Source organism: Mustela nivalis (genome assembly GCF_964662115.1).
Source record: "Mustela nivalis genome assembly, chromosome: 2".
Classification (NCBI taxonomy): domain Eukaryota; kingdom Metazoa; phylum Chordata; class Mammalia; order Carnivora; family Mustelidae; genus Mustela; species Mustela nivalis.
In genome coordinates, this window is record NC_139021.1 from 162,708,767 (window position 1) to 162,731,955 (window position 23,189).

Below are 23,189 nucleotides of genomic sequence, written 5' to 3' on the forward strand. Positions count from 1 at the left end.
GATCACAAGTAGGCAGAGAGGCAGGCAGAGACAGAAGGGGAAGCAGGCTCCCCACTGAGCAGAGAGCTCAGATGCAGGGCTCACTCAGATACGGGGCTCTATCCCAGGACCCTGAGATCATGACCTGAGCTGAAGGCAAAGGCTTAACCCACTGAGCCACCCAGGCCCCCCAAATTCACACTTTATACAAACTGTTCCAAAGCATGGGGAGGGGGAAAAGCTACTCAAATCACTTAAGACTAGTATAAGCCTGATATCATAACTAGAAAGTACAAGAAAACGATATTACTTGTGATAGAGATACAAAAATACTAAACAAAATATTAGCAAATGGAATCTGGTGTAAAATAACCAATGTCTATGGGAGGAATATAGGGTATTTGATAAAGTTTGCACCAAAATTCACAATAAAAACTCCTAAGTAACAAGGGATAGAAAGAAATTTTACTTGTGAAAGGATATCTAACAGATGCTGAGGCTGAGACAAGTATCACACTTAAAAGTTAGAAACTTTCCCATTAAGTTCAGGAAGAAGATAAGCATGTCCACTCTCATGACCACTATCCTATTAGAAGCCCTTGGCATAAGACAAGAAAGAAATGAAGCATAAAAATTAATAAGAGACATGATTTCCAGAAGATATGATAGTTTACCTAGATAATCCAAGAGAAACAATTGACAAAAGAGCAGAACTAAAAGGAGAATTTAGCAAGGTGATCAAATATAAAAAATAAAATCAGTAACATTCATATATACTAGTAGTAGCCAATTAGAAAATGCAATAGAGGGCATCTGTGTGGCTCAGTTGGTTAACCTCTGCTTTCAGCTCAGGTCATGAACCCAGGGTCCTGGGATTGACCCCTGCATCAGGCTCCCTTCTCAGTGGAGAGTCTGCTTCTCCTTCTGCCTGCCACTCTCCCTGCTTGTTCTCTCTCTTTCTCTCTATCAAATAAATAAAATCTTAAAAAAGAAAGAACATAAAAAGAAACTGTAAAAGAAAAATATTCCATTCACAAAAGCAAAAAAACCCCAAACTAAAAGAAACCTAAAAACAAAATTAAACAAAGTCACTTTTAGACTAAAATGTCACTGAAGAATTTTTAATTGAATAGACATATATTTATTTACATATAAATATTAAATTTATATAATACATATTATATGTAAGATTTATATTATAGGGGGAGTGGTAAGATGGTGGATAGTAGGGTGACCCTAACCTGCTTCCTCACAGAGGAACACAGAGAGATAAAGATTAGATCATTCTGAACATCTATGAAACTGGTCAGAAGTCTTATAGAGAAGAAAGCTGTACATCTATAAACCAGAAAAATGAACTGTGGAAGATGGAGAAATTCACCCCAAAAGAAAGAATAGGAAGAAATGATGGCCAGAGACTTAATCAATACAGATAAAAGTAAAATGTCTGAACAAGAATTTAAAGCAACAATTGTAAGGATAGTAGCTGGGCTTGAATAAAGCATAGAAGATGCTAGAGAATCCAGTACTACAGAGATAAAAGAACTAAAATCTAGTCAGGCTGAAATTAAAAATGCTATAACTGAATGCAGTCCTAAGTGGAGTCCATAAAAATGAGGATGAATGAATCAGAAAAGTGAATCAGTGATAGAGAAGATAAAATTATGGAAAAATAATGATACTGAAAAGAAGAGGGAAAGAAAACTAGACCATGAAGACAGACTTAGGGAACTCAGTGACTCCATAAAGTATTACAGGAGCCCCAGAAGATGAAAAGCAGGAAAAAAAGGCAGAGAGTTTATTTAAACAAATTATAGCTGAGAACTTCCCTAATCTGGAGAAGGAAACAGGCATTCAAGTCCAGAATCATGGAGAACTCCCCTCAAAATCAACCGCCCCCCCCCCAAAAAGGTCAATACTTCAACATATTATAGTGAAGTTTGCAATTTATAAAGATAAAGAGAAAATCCTGAAAACAGCTTGGGACAAAAGATCCTTAACCTATAAGGGTAGACACGTGTGGCTGGCAGCAGACCTGTCCGCAGAGACCTGGCAAACCAGAAAGGGCTAGTATGCTATATTCAACAAGCTAAATGGGGAAAATATTCAGCCAAGAATACTTTATCCAGCAAGGCTGTCATTTAGAATAAGAGAGATAGAGTTTACAAGACAAACAAAAACTAAAGTAATTTGTGAACACTAAACCAGTCCTACAAGAAATATTAAAGGGGACCTTTTTAGCAGAGAGAAATCCCAAAAGTAACAAAGACCAGAAAGGAACAGAGACAATCAACAGGATTAGCAACTTTACAGGTAATACAATGGGACTAAAATCATACCTTTCAATAATTACTCTGAATGTAAATAGATTAAATGCACCAGTCAAAAGGCATAGGGTATCTGACCCATATCAATATGTGCTTATAAAAGATTCATTCTAGCCCCAAAGTCACCTCCAGATTGAAAATGAAGTGGTGGAGAGCCATTTATCATGCTAATGGACATAAAAAGAAAGCTGGAGTAGTCATTCTTACCTCAAACTAGATTTTAAACCAAAGACTGTAATAAAAGATGAAGAAGGACACTATCTCCCAATAAAGGGGTCTATCCCAGAACTACTTCTTGGATATAACAATTATAACAATTGTAAATATTTGTTCCCCTAACTTGGGAGCAGCCAAATATATGAACAAATCCATAACAAAATTAAAGAAACCATTGATAATAATACAATAATAGTAGAGTACTTTCACCCCACTCACAGCAATGGACAGATCATTTAAGCAGAAGGTCAATAAGGAAAGTTGGGCTCTGAATCACACACTGGTTCAGATCGACTTAACAGTTATCTTCAGAGCATTTCATCCTAAAGCAGCAACATACACACTCTTTTTGAGTGCACATGGAACATTCTCCAGAATAGGTCACATAATAGGTCACAAATCAGGTTTGAACTGGTACCATGCATATTTTCAGACCACAGTGCAATGAAACTTGAAGTCAACCATCAGAAGAAATTTGGAAGGACAATAAGTACATAGAGGTTAAAGAATATCCTACTAAAGAATGAATGGGTCAACCAGGAAATTAAAGAATAAAAAAAAAATATGTGGAAGCAAATGAGAATGAAAACATGACAGTTCAAAATCTTTCAGATGCAGCAAAGGTGTACCTATGAGGAAAGTATATAGCAATACTAGTTTTTCTCAAGAAGCAAGAAAAGTCTCAAATACACAACCTAACCTCACACCCAAAGGAGCTGGAAAAGGAACAATAAATAAAGCCTAACTCTAGCAGGAGAAGAGAAATAATAAAGATTAGAGCAGAAATCAATGATGTAGGAACTTAAAAAAAAAAAACAGTAGAACAGATCAATGAAACTAGGAGCTGGTTCTTGGAAAGAATTAATAAGATTGATAAACCCCGGGACGCCTGGGTGGCTCAGTTGGTTAAGCAGCTGCCTTCGGCTCAGGTCATGATCCTAGCGTCCTGGGATCGAGTCCCACATCGGGCTCCTTGCTCAGCAGGGAGCCTGCTTCTCCCTCTGCCTCTGCCTGCCACTCTGTCTGCTTGTGCTCACTCTCTCTCCCTCTGATAAATAAATAAAATCTTAAAAAAAAAAAAAAAGATTGATAAACCCCTAGTCAGACTTACCAAAAAGCAAAGAGAAAGGGCCTAAATTAATAAAACCATGAATGAAAGAGGAGAGATCACAACCAATATGGAAGAAACGTGAATAATTGTAAGAGAATATATGAGCAATCATATGCCAACAAATTAGGCAATCTGGAAGAAATGGATACATTTCTAAAAACATACAAACTACCAAAACTGAACCAGGAAAAATAGAACACTTGAACAGACCCATAACTGGCAAGGAAATTGAAGCAATAATTAAAAATCTCCCAACAAACAAGAGTCCAGGGCCAGATGGCTTCCCATGCTCATGGACTGGAAGAATAAATGTTAAAATGTCTATGCTTCCCAAAGCAATCTATACTTCAATTCAATCCCTATCAAAATACCACCAGTATTATTCTCAGAGCTGGAACAAACAATCTTAAAATTTGTATGGAAACAAAAAAAGACCCTGAATAGCCAAAGTAATGTTGAAAAAGAAAACCAAAGCTGGAGGCATCACAAATCCAGGCTACAAGCTGTATTACAAAGCTGTCATCATCAAGACAGTATGGTACTGGCACAAAAACAGACACATAGATCAATGGAACAGAATAAAGAACCCCTAAACAGACCCTCAGCTCTATGGTCAACTAATCTTGGACAAGGCAGAAAAGACTATCCAATGGAAAAAAGATGGTCTCTCCAACAAATGGTGTTGGGAAAATTGGACAGCCACAAGTAGAAGAATGAAACTGGACCACTTTATTACACCATATACAAAAATAAAATCAAAATGGATGAAAGACCTAAATATGAAACTGGAATCCATCAAAATCCTAGAGGAAAACACAGGTAGCAAGCTCTTTGACTTTGACTGCAGCAACTTCTTGCTAGACAAAAAGCAAGGGAAACAAAAGGAAAAATAAACTATTAGGACTTCATCAATATAAAAAGCTTCTGCACAGCAAAGGAAACAACAAAACTAAAAGGCAACCTAAGGAATGGGAGAAGATATTTGCAAATGTCTTATCAGATAAAGGGCTACTATCCATGATCTATAAAGAATGTATCAAACTCAACACCCAAAAAACAGATGTCAAGAAATGGAGAGAATTCAGGAACAGACATTTCTCCAAAGAAGACATACAAATGGCTACAGACACACAAAAAAAATGCTCAATATCACGAGCATCAGGGAAATACAAATCAAAAGCACAATGGAATACCACCTCACACTGGTCTGAATGGCTAAAATTAACAACTCAGGAAACAACAAGTGTTGGTGAGAATATGGAGAAAGGGGAACCCTCTAACACTGTTGGTGGGAATGCAAACTGATGCAGACACTCTGGAAAACAGTATGGAACTTCGTCAGGAAGTTAAAAATAGAACTACTGTATAACCCAGAAATTACACTTCTATGTATTTATCCAAAGGATACAAAAATAGTGACTTGAAGGGACACATGCATCCCCATGTTTATAGCAGCAATGTCCACAAAAGCCAAACTATGGAAAAAGCCCAGATGACCATCAACAGATGAATGGATAAAGAAGTGTTGTATATATACAATGGAATACTACTCAGCCATCTAAAGAGTGCTATGGTGATTGCTGTGAATTGTGTAAGACTGATGATTCAACTGTAACCCTGAAACAAATAATACATTATATGTTAATAAATTTTTTAAAAAAGAATGAAATCTTGCCATTTGCAATGGCATGGATGGAACTAAAGGGTATTATGCTAAGAGAAATTAGTCAGAGAAAGATAATTATATGATTTCACTCATATATGGAAATTAAGAAACAAAACAGTTGAACATAGGGGAAGGAAAAGAAAAATGAAATAAGATAAAAACAGAGAGGGAGGGCACCTGGGTGGCTTGGTGGGTTAACCTCTGCCTTCAGCTCAGGTCATGATCCCAGGGTCCTGGGATCAAGGCCTACATCGGGCTCTCTGCTCAGCGGGGAGGCTGCTTCTCCCTCTCTCTCTGCCTGCTTCTCTGCCTACTTGTGATTTCTCTCTCTGTCAAATAAATAAATAAAATATTTAAAATAAATAAATAAAGTAATACATAAAAATATTTATTTATGTATTATTTTGTTTGTTTGTTTAATTTTAAAAACAGAGAGGGAGGCAAACTCTTAACTCTTAACTCTAGGAAGCAAACTGAGGGTAGATGGAGGGGGGTTGGGGGGAGGATGGGATAACTGGGTGATGGGTATTAAGGAGGACACTTGATGTAAGGAGTGCTGGGCATTAGATGCAACTGATAAATCACAAAATTCCACCCTGAAACTAATAATACACTATGTATTAACTAAATTGAGTTTAAATAAAATATCTTAAAGATTTATATCATATATTTTTATATATATTATGTATATATAAACTTTCAGAAATAGCAAATAAATTCTTACCCAAATCAAAGGTAAGCAATGTATTCTCACAGTCAAATCAGAGTTTTACATTGAGCTTGACAAACCAATCTTAAAATTCAAATAGAAAAATAAATGTGTTGGAACGCCTGGGTGGCTCAGATGGTTAGGTAGCTGCCTTCGGCTCAGGTCATGATCCCAGGGTCCTGGGATCGAGTCCCACATCGGGCTCCTTGCTCGGCAGGGAGCCTGCTTCTCCCTCTGCCTCTGCCTGCCTCTTTGTCTACCTGTGCTCACTCGCTCTCTCTCCCTCTGTCTCTGGCAAATAAATAAATAAAATCTTAAAAAAAAAAAAAAAAGAAAAAAAAAGAAAAATAAATGTGCATTAAAAAGGCCAACATTTTTCTTTTTTGAAAAAGAAGAGTAAAGGGAGAATTACCTTTCAAGGCATAAAAATATCTTATAATGTGATAGCTATCAAAATAGTTTGGAATTTTCCTGGGAAATGGTCAATACTCTATTTCAGAATAGAGAGTCCAGAAACAATAGTGCATATATGGGAATCTAGAGACTGACAGAGGAAGTACTCCCAAGTCATTGGAGAAAAGGTGGTACATTCAATAAAAAGCACAGGCGAAATGGGCTAGTCATTTGAAAAAATAAATTTAGATGCATACCTCACACCACTCATGAAAATAAATTACAGGTGAAATAAAAGGAGTATTAGAAAAAAATTGTGAGACTTTAGAAGACCTTTTTAAAAGATATAGAGAACAAAACCTCTAAATAAAATATCAGTACATTTGGATCATAACTTATAAATTCTGCATTTTATTTTATTTTTTATTTTTTATTTTTTAAAGATTTTATTTTATTTATTTGACAGAGAGAAATCACAAGTAGATGGAGAGGCAGGCAGAGAGAGAGAGAGGGAAGCAGGCTCTCTGCTGAGCAGAGAGCCCGATGCGGGACTCGATCCCAGGACTCTGAGATCATGACCTGAGCCGAAGGCAGCGGCCTAACCCACTGAGCCACCCAGGCGCCCCTAAATTCTGCATTTTAAAAGGCACATTGTAAAAGGTAAGGCACAAGACATAAAATATTTGTAGTATTTGTAGGTTGAACCATATAAAACTGTGATTTCACATGGTTAACCTGATAGTAAAGCCAGCTCTAGATTTTCCCTTTGCACACTTCTGTGCTTGTTCTCCCTCCCAGCTGACTGTGTTGAGCTCAAAAAAGGCAACCTCAGAAGGCTTTGCTGAAGACAGCAGGATCTCCTCCATTGCGTCTCTGAACAACTGCATGGAATAGAGCAGTTAAGGACCAGTTAATAAACTTCCAATCCCTATGCCACTCGATTTTTGGAGTTTAGTTATTATCACAGCTTAACTAGCCTTAATTACGACAAATATAAATTAAAAATAAAAATAAAAAAGAACTCCCCAATCGAAAGGAAAAAGACCAACCACATGATAGAAAAATAGGCAAAAGATATGAATAAGGAATTCACAGAAGAAGGTCTCTTAGAGTTAAGAGAGGATAGTCAACCCAATTAGTAATAAGGAAAATCAAACAAAGAGAAGGAAGTTCCCAAAGAAAAATTTGAGGACATTTCCCAGAACTGAAGGACAAAGATTTTTTATAGAAAGTGCTCACCAATGTCTAGCACACAAGAAAGACAAAAACTAGCAAATGAACTAGGGTCCTGGTACAAAACAGATGACACACCCAAATGGGATAACTGGGGAGAGGGACTTTTATAAAAGTATTGTCAGGGTAAAGGAAACCAACAAGGCATGTTAAAGCATCTCAGGGTAGCAACACAGAAGTGATTACTACGCCTATGTGTGAAGCGTAGGGTTGGGAGTAGTTACTGGAACCTGGAGAGATCGGTAGTTGCAGGAAAGGGCTGGCTGTCACTGCCAAATCATAATACTACAAAGAGGCCACTGAAGGAATAAAGACCCTGCCCTCTGATCTGCCGCTGCTCCTCACTGACTATGCCCAGCCGGAAGCGAGAGGCAAGATAGCACATTGATACTATCCGCAAAGGCCAGCCTGTTGGGGCTGAGAAGGGTGGGGGTGGGGAATATATCTGCACCAGCAAACCAAAAATATCCATCAAATCTATCAAGGTACATAATTGTGAAATTTCCTAACAGCTGGGATAAAGAATCCTGTAAGTTTGCAGAGACAAAACCTGGTTACCTAGAAAGAACTGGGAATCAGAAAGGTACTGGATTCTCTAAAGCAAACACTGAGAGCTAGAAGATGATGGAGCAAGCCTTCAAAATTCTGAGGGAAAATCAAGGAACACTGAGGCAAGCTATCAAATGAGTGTGACAGTAGGATAAAGAAATTTTAAGAAAAGCCAAGTTTCAAAAATATCCCTCCCACATGCCCTTTCCCAAGAACGGAGACAAAGCATTGTAGAACTCTAAGGGGACAGGCACCATCCACACTGCATTACCTTTCCAGAAGCACAGCTACCTGATAAATGATGTCCTCAAGCAGGCAACAACACAGCAGTCCTGCTTAGGACACTACTAGAAGATGTACATCAAGAAAACAAAGAAAAATGCATTGGGCCTTGGAAAGAGGGGCTCCAACTCAACGGGCAGAGGATTTCCCAGACGTATAGACAAGAGGAGTTCCTAGGACTCATGCTCCCTCAGACATGTACCTGGTCTAGGGAGCAAGGTGCTTAGACTAGAGCTGGAAGATGGAAAAGGAGGTCATAAAAACAAACAAACCACTGACAGCGTGACTACCTCAGGTATCTGACTGTGTTAAGAAGAGTTTTTAGCATTTTGAGAGGGTCTAAATCAGTGAGTAGGTACATAGAAAGGCTTACTCTAAAACAAAGGCAATTATTCCAGGGAAAATATGATTGTAAAAATGGAAATGTAATCATAACATACCATGTGGCTCAGCTTTGAGAGTATTTATGTAACTCTACTAGTGTGCATACTGATACGGATTTATGTGTATGTTGTAGGGAAGGGGTGTAAAAGAACCTACTCATCTTCCATACCGGGAAGTCCACAGTTAGTGCCAAAATAGAAATATCAAGAAAAAACAGGATTAAAACAACCATTTAGAAAGATAAAGGTAAATACCCAAACAAAAAAAATGATGAAAGAATTGAAAACACTTATCTCGGGAGTACAGGAATCATAGAGAAGAAAAGTAGGGCAGGTGCTGTTTTAAAAACACTATTTTTAATTATATAACTCATTATTTAACCTGTAAAAGTGTATACATGTAACTTTGATAAAAATACATATTAAAAAAAGAAGGGAGACCCAGCGTCAGGAAGCCCGAGAAGAAAACCACTATTTACATATGGTGTGGAATGGGACAGATTCCACCATGTTACAGCACCTCAGAAGACCGAGCTTACTAAAAAGGAGTACGGCTCCTCATGCGGTGTTGGATAAAATGAAGTTCAAAAAAGGAATTTTAGACCGAGGGCCAGTATATTCATTTATGAATTCGCACCACTTACAGTTTTAGCAAGTGCTTTGATTCCTGTTTTTATCTCTTTCCTTTTTCTGGAAAACCGTTTCACCTCATTTTTGATGGCCTGAAATGGAACAAGTACATCACTTAAGCAGGCAAGAGAAATTATAGTTGTACGACAGATAGGCAGATTGATGCACACAGAGGTACACAGATACACAGGTAGTACTTCTCTGGAAACAACTTTTGTAAAGACTAAGAATACGGAGTGTGCATGAAATACTGCCCCTGCACTGCCTTGCTTAAGTCCAATGCTGCTATGCAAGTGACCCTGGAAGCAACTTGCAACTGATGTCATTTCAAAGGCCAAAGGAAAGAAGATAAATAGTGAAAAAATTAAATAGAGAATAGCTGACAAAAGCAACCAGTCAGCTATTTTATTGGGAACTTGAGTGAAACTAACAAGCTAAATTCAGACACGAGCTGCTAGTTTTGTCACTTTCCTGCACATCTAAAGCCACCATGTCCTTTCTCCTGTTCCTGGCTCACCTGTTTTCTTCAAATCAACTTTGCAGCAGCCCCCAACATTCACCCCGACATGAAGTATCTGATCATTCTTCACTTTGGCTTCCCTAGACATGTTTGTTTTGTTTCATATTAGCTTAAGTACTGTTCCTAAAGCTAATAACTTCATCTAAAAGCTTGGGCTAGATTAGGGTGTTTGCTTTCAGGAAAGTTATTACACTTGTATGATGTAATGTTCTGCCCAGTGGTATCTCATTCTACTTTGTAACTTTCCAATGGGTTTTCATAGGAAACTAATCTATTTGACACAAATACGGAGCATTATTTCAAATGTCCTCCTATGTTTTATAAATACCTCTTCACTTTTTTGTTGTATCCAGGGAATTTCCTTTATGTTATCAACTTGGACTAATTCCTCTTGTGATGAATCAATGCTTGGCTTCATAGTCTCATTTATCTTAGAAGAAGACAGACATTTCTTAAAATTAAAATGCTTTTCCTCCCACTTCACTTCATATAATTGCTTTGGATCTCTTTGCACTTGTTGCATTTTTAAAATAATACCCAAAATTTTGCCTGCCCAAGATGTAATATTTTATTAATTTAATTCATATCAGTCTGTCCTTAGGTCAGTCACACCTTTCACTGAGAAAACAAAAATGATCAGACAGGGCACACATTCACCAAATCACTCTTTGCTTCCTTCCTGTCATTGCAGACCACATGCTCCTGCCTATCAAGCCTGGGCCTGCCATTTGTACTTAGGATCTCAGTCTTTTCTTCCTGCCTGGGGTCTTTACACTTAAAAGAAAAAAAAAAAAAAAAAAAGATCCTCTTGCCCTCCTGCACCATCCATTCCTCCTTTTTTTTTTTTTTTTTTTTTTTAAGGATTTTATTATTTGACACAGAGAGATCACAAGTAGGCAGAGAGAGAGGGGGGAAGCAGGCTCCCCGCTGAGCAGGGAGCCCAATGTGGGGCTCCCTCCCAGGACCCTGAGACCATGGCCTGAGTTGAAGGCAGAGGCTTAATCCACGGAGCCCCCCAGGCACCCCCATTCCTCCTTTCTACTGAAAACTGATATCTGATTTTGAAAGGAAGAGAGAGTGGGTGGAGGGAAGAGAGGAAGGAAGGAAGGAAGGGAGGGAGGAAGGAAGGACAAACGCTGTATTGGAACTCAACTGTATGTTCAGATTTTGATTCCAAATTCAAGGACTCTCCTTGTTGTATACTTAAATAATCGTTCTCCTCATTCATGGTGTTGCTCAGAGAAATTGAAAGTTTCTGGGAATAATGGATAATGTCATTGGCTAGGTTTCCTCCAAGCCGCCTATATTAATAAAAGAAGAGAAAAGGACTACAAAATCCAATTTTAAAAAGTCACATTTTAGCAGCATTATTTCCAGATACCTAACCATTTCTAGAAATATGGGGCTAATTCTCCACAGTGCCCTGTAGTTATTAGGACTCTACTTCTTAGATAGGTGAGTCCTTTCATAGGCTCCCGGACATGATAGTCCTCTTGACCTCTCTGAGGTGACCTCTTCTCACACTGTCCCTGGACCCTTACCCTACACATCCTCTGTACCTACCTGCCTTGGCCGCTGTACAGAAGAGCCATTGTTCTGGTGGAGCCTTAGAATATACTAGGCATTTTACTGCTTCCCATACATAATCACACTGTCATATTTGTTCCTCATAACCCCCACCCGCCACTGAAGGAAGCATCACTCCCATGCAATATGCCAGGGCATTGCAAACCTTAGACATATCAGTACTGCATGGGTGAGGGATTGTTAAAAACAGATTTCTGGGCCCCAATCACAGAGATTCTAATTCAGAAAGTTTGGGAAAGGACCAAAAATAAGCATTTCTGACAAGTTTACAGTTGCTGCAGACCCCATCTTTGGGCACATTGTTATAGATGATTTAGAGAGGGTATTATTATGTGCCTGAGGTCACAAGTTAGTAGGTCCTGGACCAAGGTTTCAAACTCTACTTTGTTTTGAGTCAGAAGTCCACATGATTAATGACCCATGGATGGAAATGTCCTTACTTCTAGAAAGAGGGCTCCAGCATTTGTTCTTATTGCTGGAGATGCTGTTTGTTCACTTACTGTACAGGATGTGTTAGGACTTATATATGAGAGACAAGTTAGTATTTTACTCAGATTCCATGCAAAAAATGCGCATGAAGATGCAGTGTTCAAATGAGTCTCTGAAATAAGTGATGACCAAAACTGTTATGATGTAAAATCTCATTTACTTTTCTATTTAACATTTACAAATATTTAACATTTTCAGTGTCCCATGTTTTGTTACTTTTTTAAAAAAGATTTTATTTATTTATTTGACACAGAGAGAGAGACCACAAGTAGGCAGAGAGGCAGGCAGAGAGAAGGGGGGGAAGCAGACTCCCCGCTGAGCAGAAAGCCCCATGCAGGGTTCAATCCAGGACTCTGAGATCATGACCTGAACTGAAGGCAGAGGCTTAAACCACTGAGCCACCCAGGCACCCCTGTTTTGTTACTTTTTTAAGCATAGGAAGCACCCTGAGATTTTTTTTTTCAGCAATAAATTGCACATTAACTAATGATATCCATCAACAGGCCAAACAAGACAACATATAAAGTCCAGGTTGTCATCTTTAGGCTCTCTATCCCTTGGTCATCATTTATATGCTCAAGCAGTATTTTACTTAGAATTTTAATTTTAATCTAAGCAAAGTCTACATAATTTGATATTGTCTAAGCAAAGTCCTGCTAGGGAAGTATATCTACCTGTGTGTGCACATGCATACAAATCTATGTCAGGTTTTTAAGGGATGAATAGGAGCTTAAAAAAATGATCTACTCTTCACGATGGTCCTCATTCATTGTACTCCTCCAACAGGTGTTATGAAAGGGAGGATTATCATCTCATATGTACTATGTCTTGTTATTTTTTGTATTTTGATGCTTTGACATCTGTGGCCCTGCTGACCCTGGTGGGACTGCCCCTTCCAAGACCCACCAATTGGTACAAATAGGAAACCACTCAACCTGGAGCCACCTCTCAAAGGCAAGCCAATCAATCCAGAGCCCTCACCTCCAACTCAGGGTTGCCATTTCCCTACCTTAATCACCCCTGGACCAAATATCAGACAACCAGGGCCAGCACCCATGCCCTAGAACCAGCTGAAATTAACCAAACTAACTAATGCTAAACCTGTCTGCTCCTTCCTGTGGAAACCAAAATAAGGCTTTTGCCCATATGTCCTTTGTTCTTTCTGCCTCGTTATCCACCTAGGTGCCTTCCTCTGCCACATATGTTGGCAAACCTCCTTCTTTTGGGCAGTGAATATAATAATTTTTTCGATGGCAGTTGTCTCCTGTTATGATGGCCTTGCTATACATAAATAGTAACAAAATCTTTATTTTAAAACACTATACCGCATAATATTGCTTACTGTATACCATACACACCTCCATTTTAGGTAAACAAGGGTGCCATCATCTCTCCCATTCACCAGAATGTTTTGTCCATCCATTGAAATTCTCACTGATTGAATACCATGCCCCTGGTGAGAATGACTCCGACTTCGAGCAAATATTTCCTTAATAGTTTTAGGAACAAAGTGCAGAAATTACAAATGCAATTTGACCATATGGTTTTTCTAAGAGGGTCACATGTACTTTTGCTTATGGATAAATCTTTTTGTATTTGCTAACAGCAAATTTTTATTTGGCATGGAAGTAGTCTCTTAGTAATACATAGTACTGAAAATCCCTAGTTCAAAACATGCTCACTGATACTGATTTACTTTCTCATCTGTGTTGAATGGAGGGAGAGAGACTATTATCACCAATTTGTAATAGGAAAACTAGACACACAGAAGCAACTTGCTGAGGGCTACGAAGTTAGGGGAGGGGACTTGAGTGAGCAGAAATGGCAGATTCAGATGCCTTCAAGAGTAAGGTGGGTTTCATTTCTGTGTGATGAGTGGTTGAGAGAGGAAAAGGCACTGTGAAGAATGGAGGGTAATATGCCCCCCATGGAGGATGCTAAACCAGTTCACATAGAACCCAAACAAAACATATCACATATCTGTTACACAGAGCAACAGTTTAAGTTCCTTGACTAAAAATTGGGATTTTTGTGTCACACTGGTTCTCAACCATGATTTTATTTTAATTTAACTTTTTAAATAGGTAATACATTCAAATGGATCGAGATTCAAAAACTAAGAGTATGCCGTGAAATCTCCTTCCTGTCTCCATTCCCCAGCCACCTCCCAAAGCCGATCAGCATAATTAATACTTTTAATATCCTCTCAGATGTTTTTAAGGATATGAACAAATTTTTATGTAGACATAATTCTAAACATAAGTTGTAGCATAATTTATTGTGCGCCTTGCTTTTCCTTATTAAAAGTAGATGTTGAGGTTCTTTTCATATTGTGGCATAAAGATTTTCTCAGTCTGCATAATATTCCATATTTTCTTTATATGTTGTTTATATAACATTATTTATTTAGCCAGTCCTCTGTTGGTAGTCATGAGGCTGCTTTTATAAACAGTGCTGCCATGAATAACCTCATATATGAGGTGCTTTACATAGAATTACCCAGAAGAATTCTGATGCCATGCCACCATCAGCAGTAACATCTATTATAAATCATTTGACTAAGAGACAATGTAGCAAAGTTTGAAAATTGTCAACTTCAAAATAATCTCTAAATGATTCAAGATTTTTCCCATGTAATAATGGTATCAGTTTTGCCCAGTTGTAGTCCAAATATGGTTTCTTACACAGATGCACAAGGAGAGCCAGATGTGCATACCAGGGCCCAGTTTATCTGTGGATCTGTAAGGAGAGTTTCAAGTAGTAGTTGCAAGACTTCAGGTGTGTGGGGCAGAACCCTGGGTAAGAGTCACTGACCTCATTAAAGTATACTGATAACCAGTACAACTTGGTCTCAAAACCTAGAAAAGGATCCTCCGCATCTGGGAGAGAAGAAACTATTTTCATTTTCGCAATGGAAATCAGAACTGGTAGCACTATGGGTGATGTTGAGGTTTCCAAGTGATGAGGGAAAGCTCAGTAAGGGCCACACCCTCTCCCTTATGCTCTTCCAGCATCCCTTGAAGAACTGGGTTGGGGGAGGGAGAGTAGCAGCAATCAGTCCAGAGTCGCTCTAGGCCAGGGAGACAGGAGTAATAATCCCTAGGTTTGCACCACAATGCACCATTTCCAAAGCAGTTTTGCATATACCCTCTCCCCGGCTCTCATTAGAATCCCACAGGTTGAGAACATAGATGGTTCCCCCAATATTATAGATGAGCCTCTGAAGCTCAGTGAGTCTCCAAGATACACAACCAAGTGGTGATGGAGCTGGGCTGCAGCTCACCTACAGTATCTCTGTCCCAAGCTCTTTATTGGCAGATCTTGGCCTACTGGTTTCCTCCCTTGGAGACCCAAACCTCAGTACATAAAATCACCTGTAAAATGTTTATGTCAATACTACCACCAGTGATAAATAAGTTATAAATTAATTTACAAATTAATTATGAATTAATTAACAAATTAATTATTTAGTTAAATAAATTAATAAAGAAGCCAAATTCCTTCCCCGATGGCCTTTGTTCTTTATATGAGATCAAGATAAGCACCCCAAGATTTAAAAAAAAAAAGGGTAGCTTACCAAAGTATGAACATCTCGGATACACAGAATTCCACCTTTAGCTATTGTTATAAGCCACAACCCATGTGAAGACAGAGAGAGCATTCCGGGTCCATAGTGTTTGCTTTGCACTCTTTGGTATGGCTTAAGAATGCAAATACCACTGTGTACCTGCCAATTAAAGAACATGACCCCATTATAGAAAAGATCAGGGGAGCAGCAAGCTTGCACTTAAAGCTTGCACTTGTGCATATATGGTCAGATTCAAATCTGCAAACACTGCCAATAGAAATAAACCAATATACCACATTTCTTGCACCACATTTTCATCTGTTGGCAAATTAAAGTTTGTTCTAACCAACTAAGAGAGTCTTTATACATTAGCTACCATTAAATATCCCAGCCTACACCAACAATCTTTTTTTTTTTTTTTTTAATTTATTTGAAAAAGAGAGCACAAGCACACACGGGCTTGATCCCAGGACCCCCAGATCTTAACCTGAGCTGAAGGCAGATGCTCAACTGACTGGACCACCCAGGCATCCCTGACAATCTTTATTTTTTACTAATTCTTTTCACATATCCCCATGCTCAAGTGCGGTTAAGTGAGTCAGTATTCCCTCATGTACTTCCACCTCCAAGCCCCTACACATGCCATGACTTTTGTCTGGAATGCCCTTCCCCACTCCATTTCCACCAACCTGTCCCCCTCTACAGCAACTCCCATCTCCTGCCAAGATTGTACACAATATTTCTCCATGTCTAAGTTTCACCTATTCTTCAAAAGCCAATTCAAATACTACTTCCTCTGTAAAGCTTTCCTTGAATTCTCCTTGCCACAAACATTTCTTCGTTCTTGGTGTATCTGTGTCTCCTACCTTGCTGACATTGGCTACCCTGGAGAGGAGAGTTTAGAGAGAAGGGGGATAGATAGTCTGGGCCAGTGTGTGTAGCAGGAGTGGTATCATATGAGAGATGCTTGCAATGAGTGTAATGTAAGGATGGCAGAAACATAGTTTATCTATTTTGTGCAAAGTTTCATATGGCTCAGGTGCAAAGTTCCACGGAAAACTGCCGACACCTGACCCCTATGGAAGAGATGTTCTGAAGCTATGTTGTATTTAATTACACTAAAATAATAGTGTTACCTGCATGTTAATCTGACAAGTAGGATGTATGTAACACAAGTATGATGGTGCTCAAAGGTATGTATGACAGATTAACAAATAATGCTAACAATGTATCTAAGTCAAGAATATTATGCTACTATAATAAAGCCATTTGTTAAATGGACTATAATGTTAAAGCAGGGATTGTGTCTAATTAGCAAAGTGTGTGAATCTTGGTTTCTAAGCTAAATAAGAGCACACTTAAGTATTGGCGTACTTTTTCAGGAAGAAGGTAGCTGCAGATGTACGACACTTGGCTACAGAAGCCATATACTTGCTGACTTTGAAAGTCCAGCACGGCGGAGGACAGGCTGTGTTCTATCTCATACTGGAACCTGTGAATGAGCTTATCTTTCAGTCTCCCTCTTTCATCAGTAAAGCTCGCAGAAACTGTAAGATCTGGGGAAGAAGAAGAAAGATCATTTGCACTGTACATTGATTTTATTTTGTAATCATTATGAATTCAAAAAATGAAATAAAAATTTAAATGCTCAATCAATAATGCAGAGGCTCTTGAGAGGATAAATGATTCAAAACAACTTCATTAGAACTTCATTAGAACTACTTGAGTATTTAAAAAAAAAAAAAAAAAAGACGGGACGCCTGGGTGGCTCAGTTGGTTAAGCAGCTGCCTTCGGCTCAAGTCATGATCCCAGTGTCCTGGGATCGAGTCCCACATCGGGCTCCTTGCTCCGCGGGGAGCCTGCTTCTCCCTCTGACTCTGCCTGTGCTCGCTCTCGCTCGCTCTCTCTCTGACAAATAAATAAATAAAATCTTTAAAAAAAAAAAAAAAAGAACTACTTGAGTATTAAATGACTGATACTGCATAAAATATCCTTTTTAAGGCCTTGGCTAATTTACTCAATTAAGTAGAGACATATTAAAAGATACTGAGATTCTCAATTAAGACAAAAGAATACTTGGAGGTTTTCCGCTCTTTTATACTCTGTAATTATGTATTTGCAAACTAGCTACCCAATTATATTTGTTATTTAAAAGTCTCTATTTTATCAGACCTCTTTATCCAAAAAGCTTTCTACAATTCTATCAGTAGAAGTAACTACACAGTAACCTGTCTGAAGTTTACTATGTATATTAGAAGCCACAAAACAAGAGTTATCAATCAAATATCAAATGACATCAAAATGACATATCAGTCTGACAAAAGTGCCAGTTGATCCTGTTTTTCTTCTCTTGTAATAAGATATGTTCATACAAATGACAAGGCCTAGAGGAAAGTCCACTTCACATTGTTAGCAGCTACATCAATTTTACTTTGTAAGATGCACAAAAGATGGCCATTTTACCTCTTCACATGGTAAATGGAAGAAAAATGTAATTACAAGGTGAAAAAAAAAAGTTAAGCAACTACTCATCTGGGCCTAGCACAAAATTGTTTGCTTGATTTTTCTTTACCTCGCGGTAGTATTTTAGGCAGAGTAAATATTTCCAATCTGCTTCTTCCTGTTTCTGGAAGTGGGGAAAGCACCATCACTTCTACTATGTCTGTTTCCAAAAGAGACACTGTGGATATTTGTAAAATGTCTTTGCTCACCTCTGAAAGCAAACAGAAATCATCCTAAGTGAACTTTCATAAGTTAAAAGGATCTTTTATCTTCCCAAGTAAGATACCACATTATAGAACTGCCTTCCATAAATCTTTAGATTTTAATTTATTTAATGCATATTTAAAGTGACCTTTAAGTATAAGTGATGGGGACATTTTTGATGAATGATGAGGAACTGTCATGATTAGATATCTGGGTTGGCAGATTGAAGCCCACTCAGTGCGACTCAGCTTCTTTCCCTGTCAAGGAAACCTCTGGAGTCTGTGATGTTCACCCCATCAGCAGCACCTCCATGCTCCAGCCCCTCGATGCTCCTCTGTGGCCTGTTCGTCCACTCCTGATATTGGGTCAACTCAGGCATCAAGAGTTCTTTGCATCTGTAGTCAAGATATTGCAGGGGTGGTGGAAATGACCATGGCATGATGAGTCTGCCCCCCTGGAAATCAGGTCTCTGGAAGGTGCCATGCCTGGGGCACACCTTCAGCTCTCTCCAAAGTCTTTACTCCCCCTTCCCACAGGGGCTGTTTTATATGTGTCCACTTTATCTGCCCCTCCCCTCAGGTGTTCAGCAGATGATCTTTCCCCCGACATAGCAAAGAAGACCAAAGAAATCTGACATAAAGTGGACCTCAATGTTCTTATCCGAAAGGCATTTTTGTACAAACAAAATGCAGTCCTTTGCATCTCTTATTTTGAGTCCATGCCACCAATCTCCTATTAGACCATGTGCACTCAAGGATCACATCTTCTTGTGTCTTTTATGGTTTCTTCTATTCAGCTCTCTCCCCGGTTCTCAAATTGAGTCCTTGCTGCAAGCCTGCTTTCCCACCACAGTTGCCATCTATGTCAATTCTCTTTTTTCTGCCCCAAACTCCTTAAAACAGGAGTTGCTACTTCCTGACTTCACTTTCTGACCGCCAGCCCTCACTGCAGTTGAGTTTATGTCAGTCCACACCCTCATCCAGCCTTCCTCGCTCAAGCTCTTTCTGGAGTGGGTGACTCCCAGTGCTCTCATTACTCTGGTCTGTCCTGTTTGCTTCACGGCGCCATCTTCCTTGGTCCATACTTCAGTGGAAGTTGCTTTTCCCATCCCACACTCTGACTGACCAGATATATTAAAAAATGGAATATTTAGGCGGGATGTGCATTCACTCTGAGGTAAGCCATAGGTCCTACCATGCTCTAGGCCTTCAAATTTACATATTTAGCTTAACTGTTTGGTCCCATTAAGCAATTGGATTTGCTTTTCTCTGTCTTCTTAAGCCATCTCATCAGCTTTCATAATTTCAAGATCAGAATTCTATCATTGAGACTTGAACTAAAAATCTCCATTTCCAAACATCAGCTAAATATCCCCCACTAAAGAGCTTATTAGTTTCAACTCTACGGAGCTTGTCATCTCACATTAACCCTCAAACTTTTGTCTTGAGTTTTTACTTCATTTGATGAAATCATGGGCTAGACATTTTGGAGTCATTGCTGACCCTCCCCTTTCACATTTAATGGAGCACCAAATTCTCTCAATTCCATCCCTTAGAGCTGTCCCCTCTCTTCTCTTTCTATGACTGCTGCTCGGTGTGTGCACTGTGGAGAAGAGCAAAAGCCTGAGGACAGACATCCTGATTTTGAGTCCTGGCTCCACAACTACTGAACTACATGACTCTGAAGAAGTACTTGATGGTGCCTCAGTTGTCTCATCTGTAAATTGGGATAGTAACAGTCTCTACCTCATGAGAGTTTTCTGTAAGCATTAAATAAATTAACACATGCCAAGTTTTTAGAACACTGACTAACACATGTCAAGGAATCCCTCAATAAATGTTGGCTGTTGTTATGATTCATATCACCTCTTGCCTGAGCTACTCTAATTATTTCTTAACTCATCTTTTTTTATTCCATTCTCTCTATCCTTCACACTTGTGGCAGAGTCGTCCTTTAAAACTCAAGTCAAATCATACCTGTCTCATCTTGAAAACTTCTGATTGTGTCTCATTACCCACAGAAAAAAGTCCAGACTCCTTGGAATGATATTCAAGACCTTTGTCTTCTTTCAGACTTCATTGCCATGTTCATCATCTAGTAAACTTTTCTATTAACCTATCATACCAGACTTCCTGCCATTCCAAGTGCCTTTGCTCAGTCTTTTATCTTGAGCTGGATTACTAATATGCCCTATCTTCCACAACTTACAACCTAAGAGAACTCACCCCCAATCCTCTACACCTCCTTATCTGTATTCTCCTCTACCCCTACTCCTTCCCTCACACTTGGCAGAATTAATTGTTTCTTCCTCTGAGACCACACAGCACTCTGCTCATTCCTCCAGCACTAAATTGACTCCTCAACCTTCCCATCCCACCACTGGTCTAGGTTCGGCATTTTTACACCTAATAGTCATCTAACTTTACACCTAACACACCTAATTTTAAAAAGTCAATAATAAATTTAATAATATGTTTTGGGGAAAACATACATGTATATTTGGTCCTTAAGTCAGAAAAAAAAGTATTAGGTCTTACTATTTATCATATAAGTGTTACCTCACCTGCCAGGTCTATAGTTTCCCTGCGCATGGGGATGGCATTACTGAAAAAGCTGGATATAGTCTTGTTTAAAGAGGAAATATTAAAGGTGTATGTATTAAAGCTTTCTTTAGATATCTTTATTAAATAGAAATATTTAAAAATATATTTCATGGATAAATCAACCAAACTTCATTTTGTAATGACATTAGAAATATCTAGCATTATATATATGCATATAATATACACATATATTATACAGTATATAATGTATATAATATGCATATATACTATATATAATGTCTAACATTAGAAATATCTAAATTCGTTAATTTACTTAAGAAGGTTTATTTAACATCTATTTAACCAAGTAGATGTACCAAAAACCCTTTAAATATGATGTAGGCATTCTTCTATGTAACTTACAACAGTTATTTAAATGTCTCTTTTTTTAGAAAATATACCACAAATAATTGTTTCACTAGAGCTCCATTTCCACAATTTTAAATTCTTTGGAATGAAGTGACCAATAATTTAAATTAATAAGCACTTCACGTAGTACCTACAAATCCAAGGATCTGGAACGAGCTTGATGGATTGGCATTGATAACAAAGATGTAGCCTTCTGACGTCCCAGCTAACAGATAGATCCCTTGCTGGTCATAACTAGAAAAGAAAGAAAAGAAGAAATCTGAGGATCCAATTTTGTTTCACTAATAAGATGGTAAACAAATTTACTAGATGACAGCATGGAGATACACTCAAAGCTAGTCACTCTTATGATTTATGACTTTTAATACTATTCCATCTTATTAAAAAAAGCTAAGTGATGACATATAAATGCAATCATGACATTCTAGGTTAATGCGGTTTCCAAACTGTAGCTTGTAAGTGCACAGTCAAGAAGATGCAGTAGCACTGGGTAAGCATTTCATCATAAGTGAAAGGTATTTCCAGGGGAAATAAACAGCCCTCACACCAGTGATCAGTGTGACATCGCAGCCTTCTGCAGTACCAGTGCCCCACAAGGGGAGGAAGAAAGTAGGGAAATGTTCCAGCACCTTCATGAAATTAGAAAAATGAGAAGATCCAAATTAGAATAATAGAAGAGGATCTGAGGCAACAAATGCATAGATGGAGGCAGGTGAGGATCCTCTCCCCCTGAGAGGGAGGAGGCCTCTTGTAGGAAACAAGGAGGTGGGTGGAAATCCCACTCCTCCAGGTGCTTGTTGGGCAATTCTCCAAAAGCTTCTCTCTTCACTTCTCTGAACCTGCATTCCTTCATTTGTGGAACAGGGACATGCTTAATACCTTTCTGACCGGTGTAGTGAGAATCACATTCAATAAGCTACACTGTCTGCTAGCACCTCAAACTGTAAAGCAGGGCACAAATGTCAGTTCTGATAATACTTACTATTTTGATAAATTAACAAAAGAATGAATAATGGCGACATAGGGTTTTAAATCCAATGTCTTTGTGCTGTCTTCTAGAAAGTATTACTTCAAAAGATGTGAAATCATCTAAATGCCCATCAATACAATCTTTTAAAAATTATGGTATATTGGGTATTTACCCCCCCAATACAAAAACACAAATTTCAAGGGATGAAGGCACCCCTATGTTTATTGCAGCTTTATCTACAATAGCAAAATTTTGGAAGCAGGCCAAGTGCCACGGATAGATGAGTAGATAAAGATGTGGTGTAAGTCCATGCAATGGAATATTACTCAGTCATAAAAAGAATGAAATCCTGCCATCTGCAACAACATGGATGGAACTAGAGAGCATAATACTAAGCAAAATAAGTTAGTCAGAAAAGGGCAATTAACATATAGTTTCACTCATATGTGGAATTTAAGAAACAAAACAAATGAGCAAAGGAACAAGAGAGCGAGAGAGGCAAACCAAGAAACAGACTCTTAACTAAAAAGAACAAACTGATGGTGACCAGTGGGGAAATGAGTGGGGGAAGGGTGAAACAGGTAATGGGGATGAAAGAGAACACTTGGCATGGTGAGCACTGAGTAGTGTGTAATGGAATTGTTGATCACTATAGTGTATACCTGAAACTAACATAACACTGTACGTTAACAATACTGGAATTAAAATTAAAAATTAAAAATTATAGTATATCCATATAATGTGTGAAGAGAAAACATGGTCCAAGAGATAACCCTGAAGTGAAAAAAAGAAAGAAAAAGAGGTATAGAACATTGTATATGGTTTGCTGTCTGTTTAAAAGCAAAGACATTTAAATAAAAACTTGAAAAAAATAAAGGCAAGGGCAGTGATTCTGGAG

At 38.5% G+C, this 23,189-nt stretch overlaps 1 protein-coding gene across 6 annotated transcripts in view; it reads right to left on the bottom strand.

Annotated features, from left to right (window-relative positions):
- Nucleotides 1-23,189, bottom strand: part of CFAP43 (cilia and flagella associated protein 43) — a 104,672-nt gene that overhangs the window by 45,418 nt on the left and 36,065 nt on the right. For 5 of the 6 annotated variants that reach the window (XM_082722597.1, XM_082722598.1, XM_082722595.1 and 2 more), the window contains 8 exons: nt 21,452-21,555; nt 18,216-18,356; nt 17,017-17,198; nt 15,652-15,801; nt 13,433-13,563; nt 11,152-11,299; nt 10,327-10,428; nt 9,493-9,570 (listed from right to left, as the gene is read on the bottom strand). In XM_082722597.1, coding sequence (XP_082578723.1) covers nt 9,493-9,570; nt 10,327-10,428; nt 11,152-11,299; nt 13,433-13,563; nt 15,652-15,801; nt 17,017-17,198; nt 18,216-18,356; nt 21,452-21,555 — 1,036 coding nt within the window. The remainder of the gene's footprint in view (nt 1-9,492; nt 9,571-10,326; nt 10,429-11,151; nt 11,300-13,432; nt 13,564-15,651; nt 15,802-17,016; nt 17,199-18,215; nt 18,357-21,451; nt 21,556-23,189) is intronic. The other variant, XM_082722599.1, reaches the window with a different exon arrangement.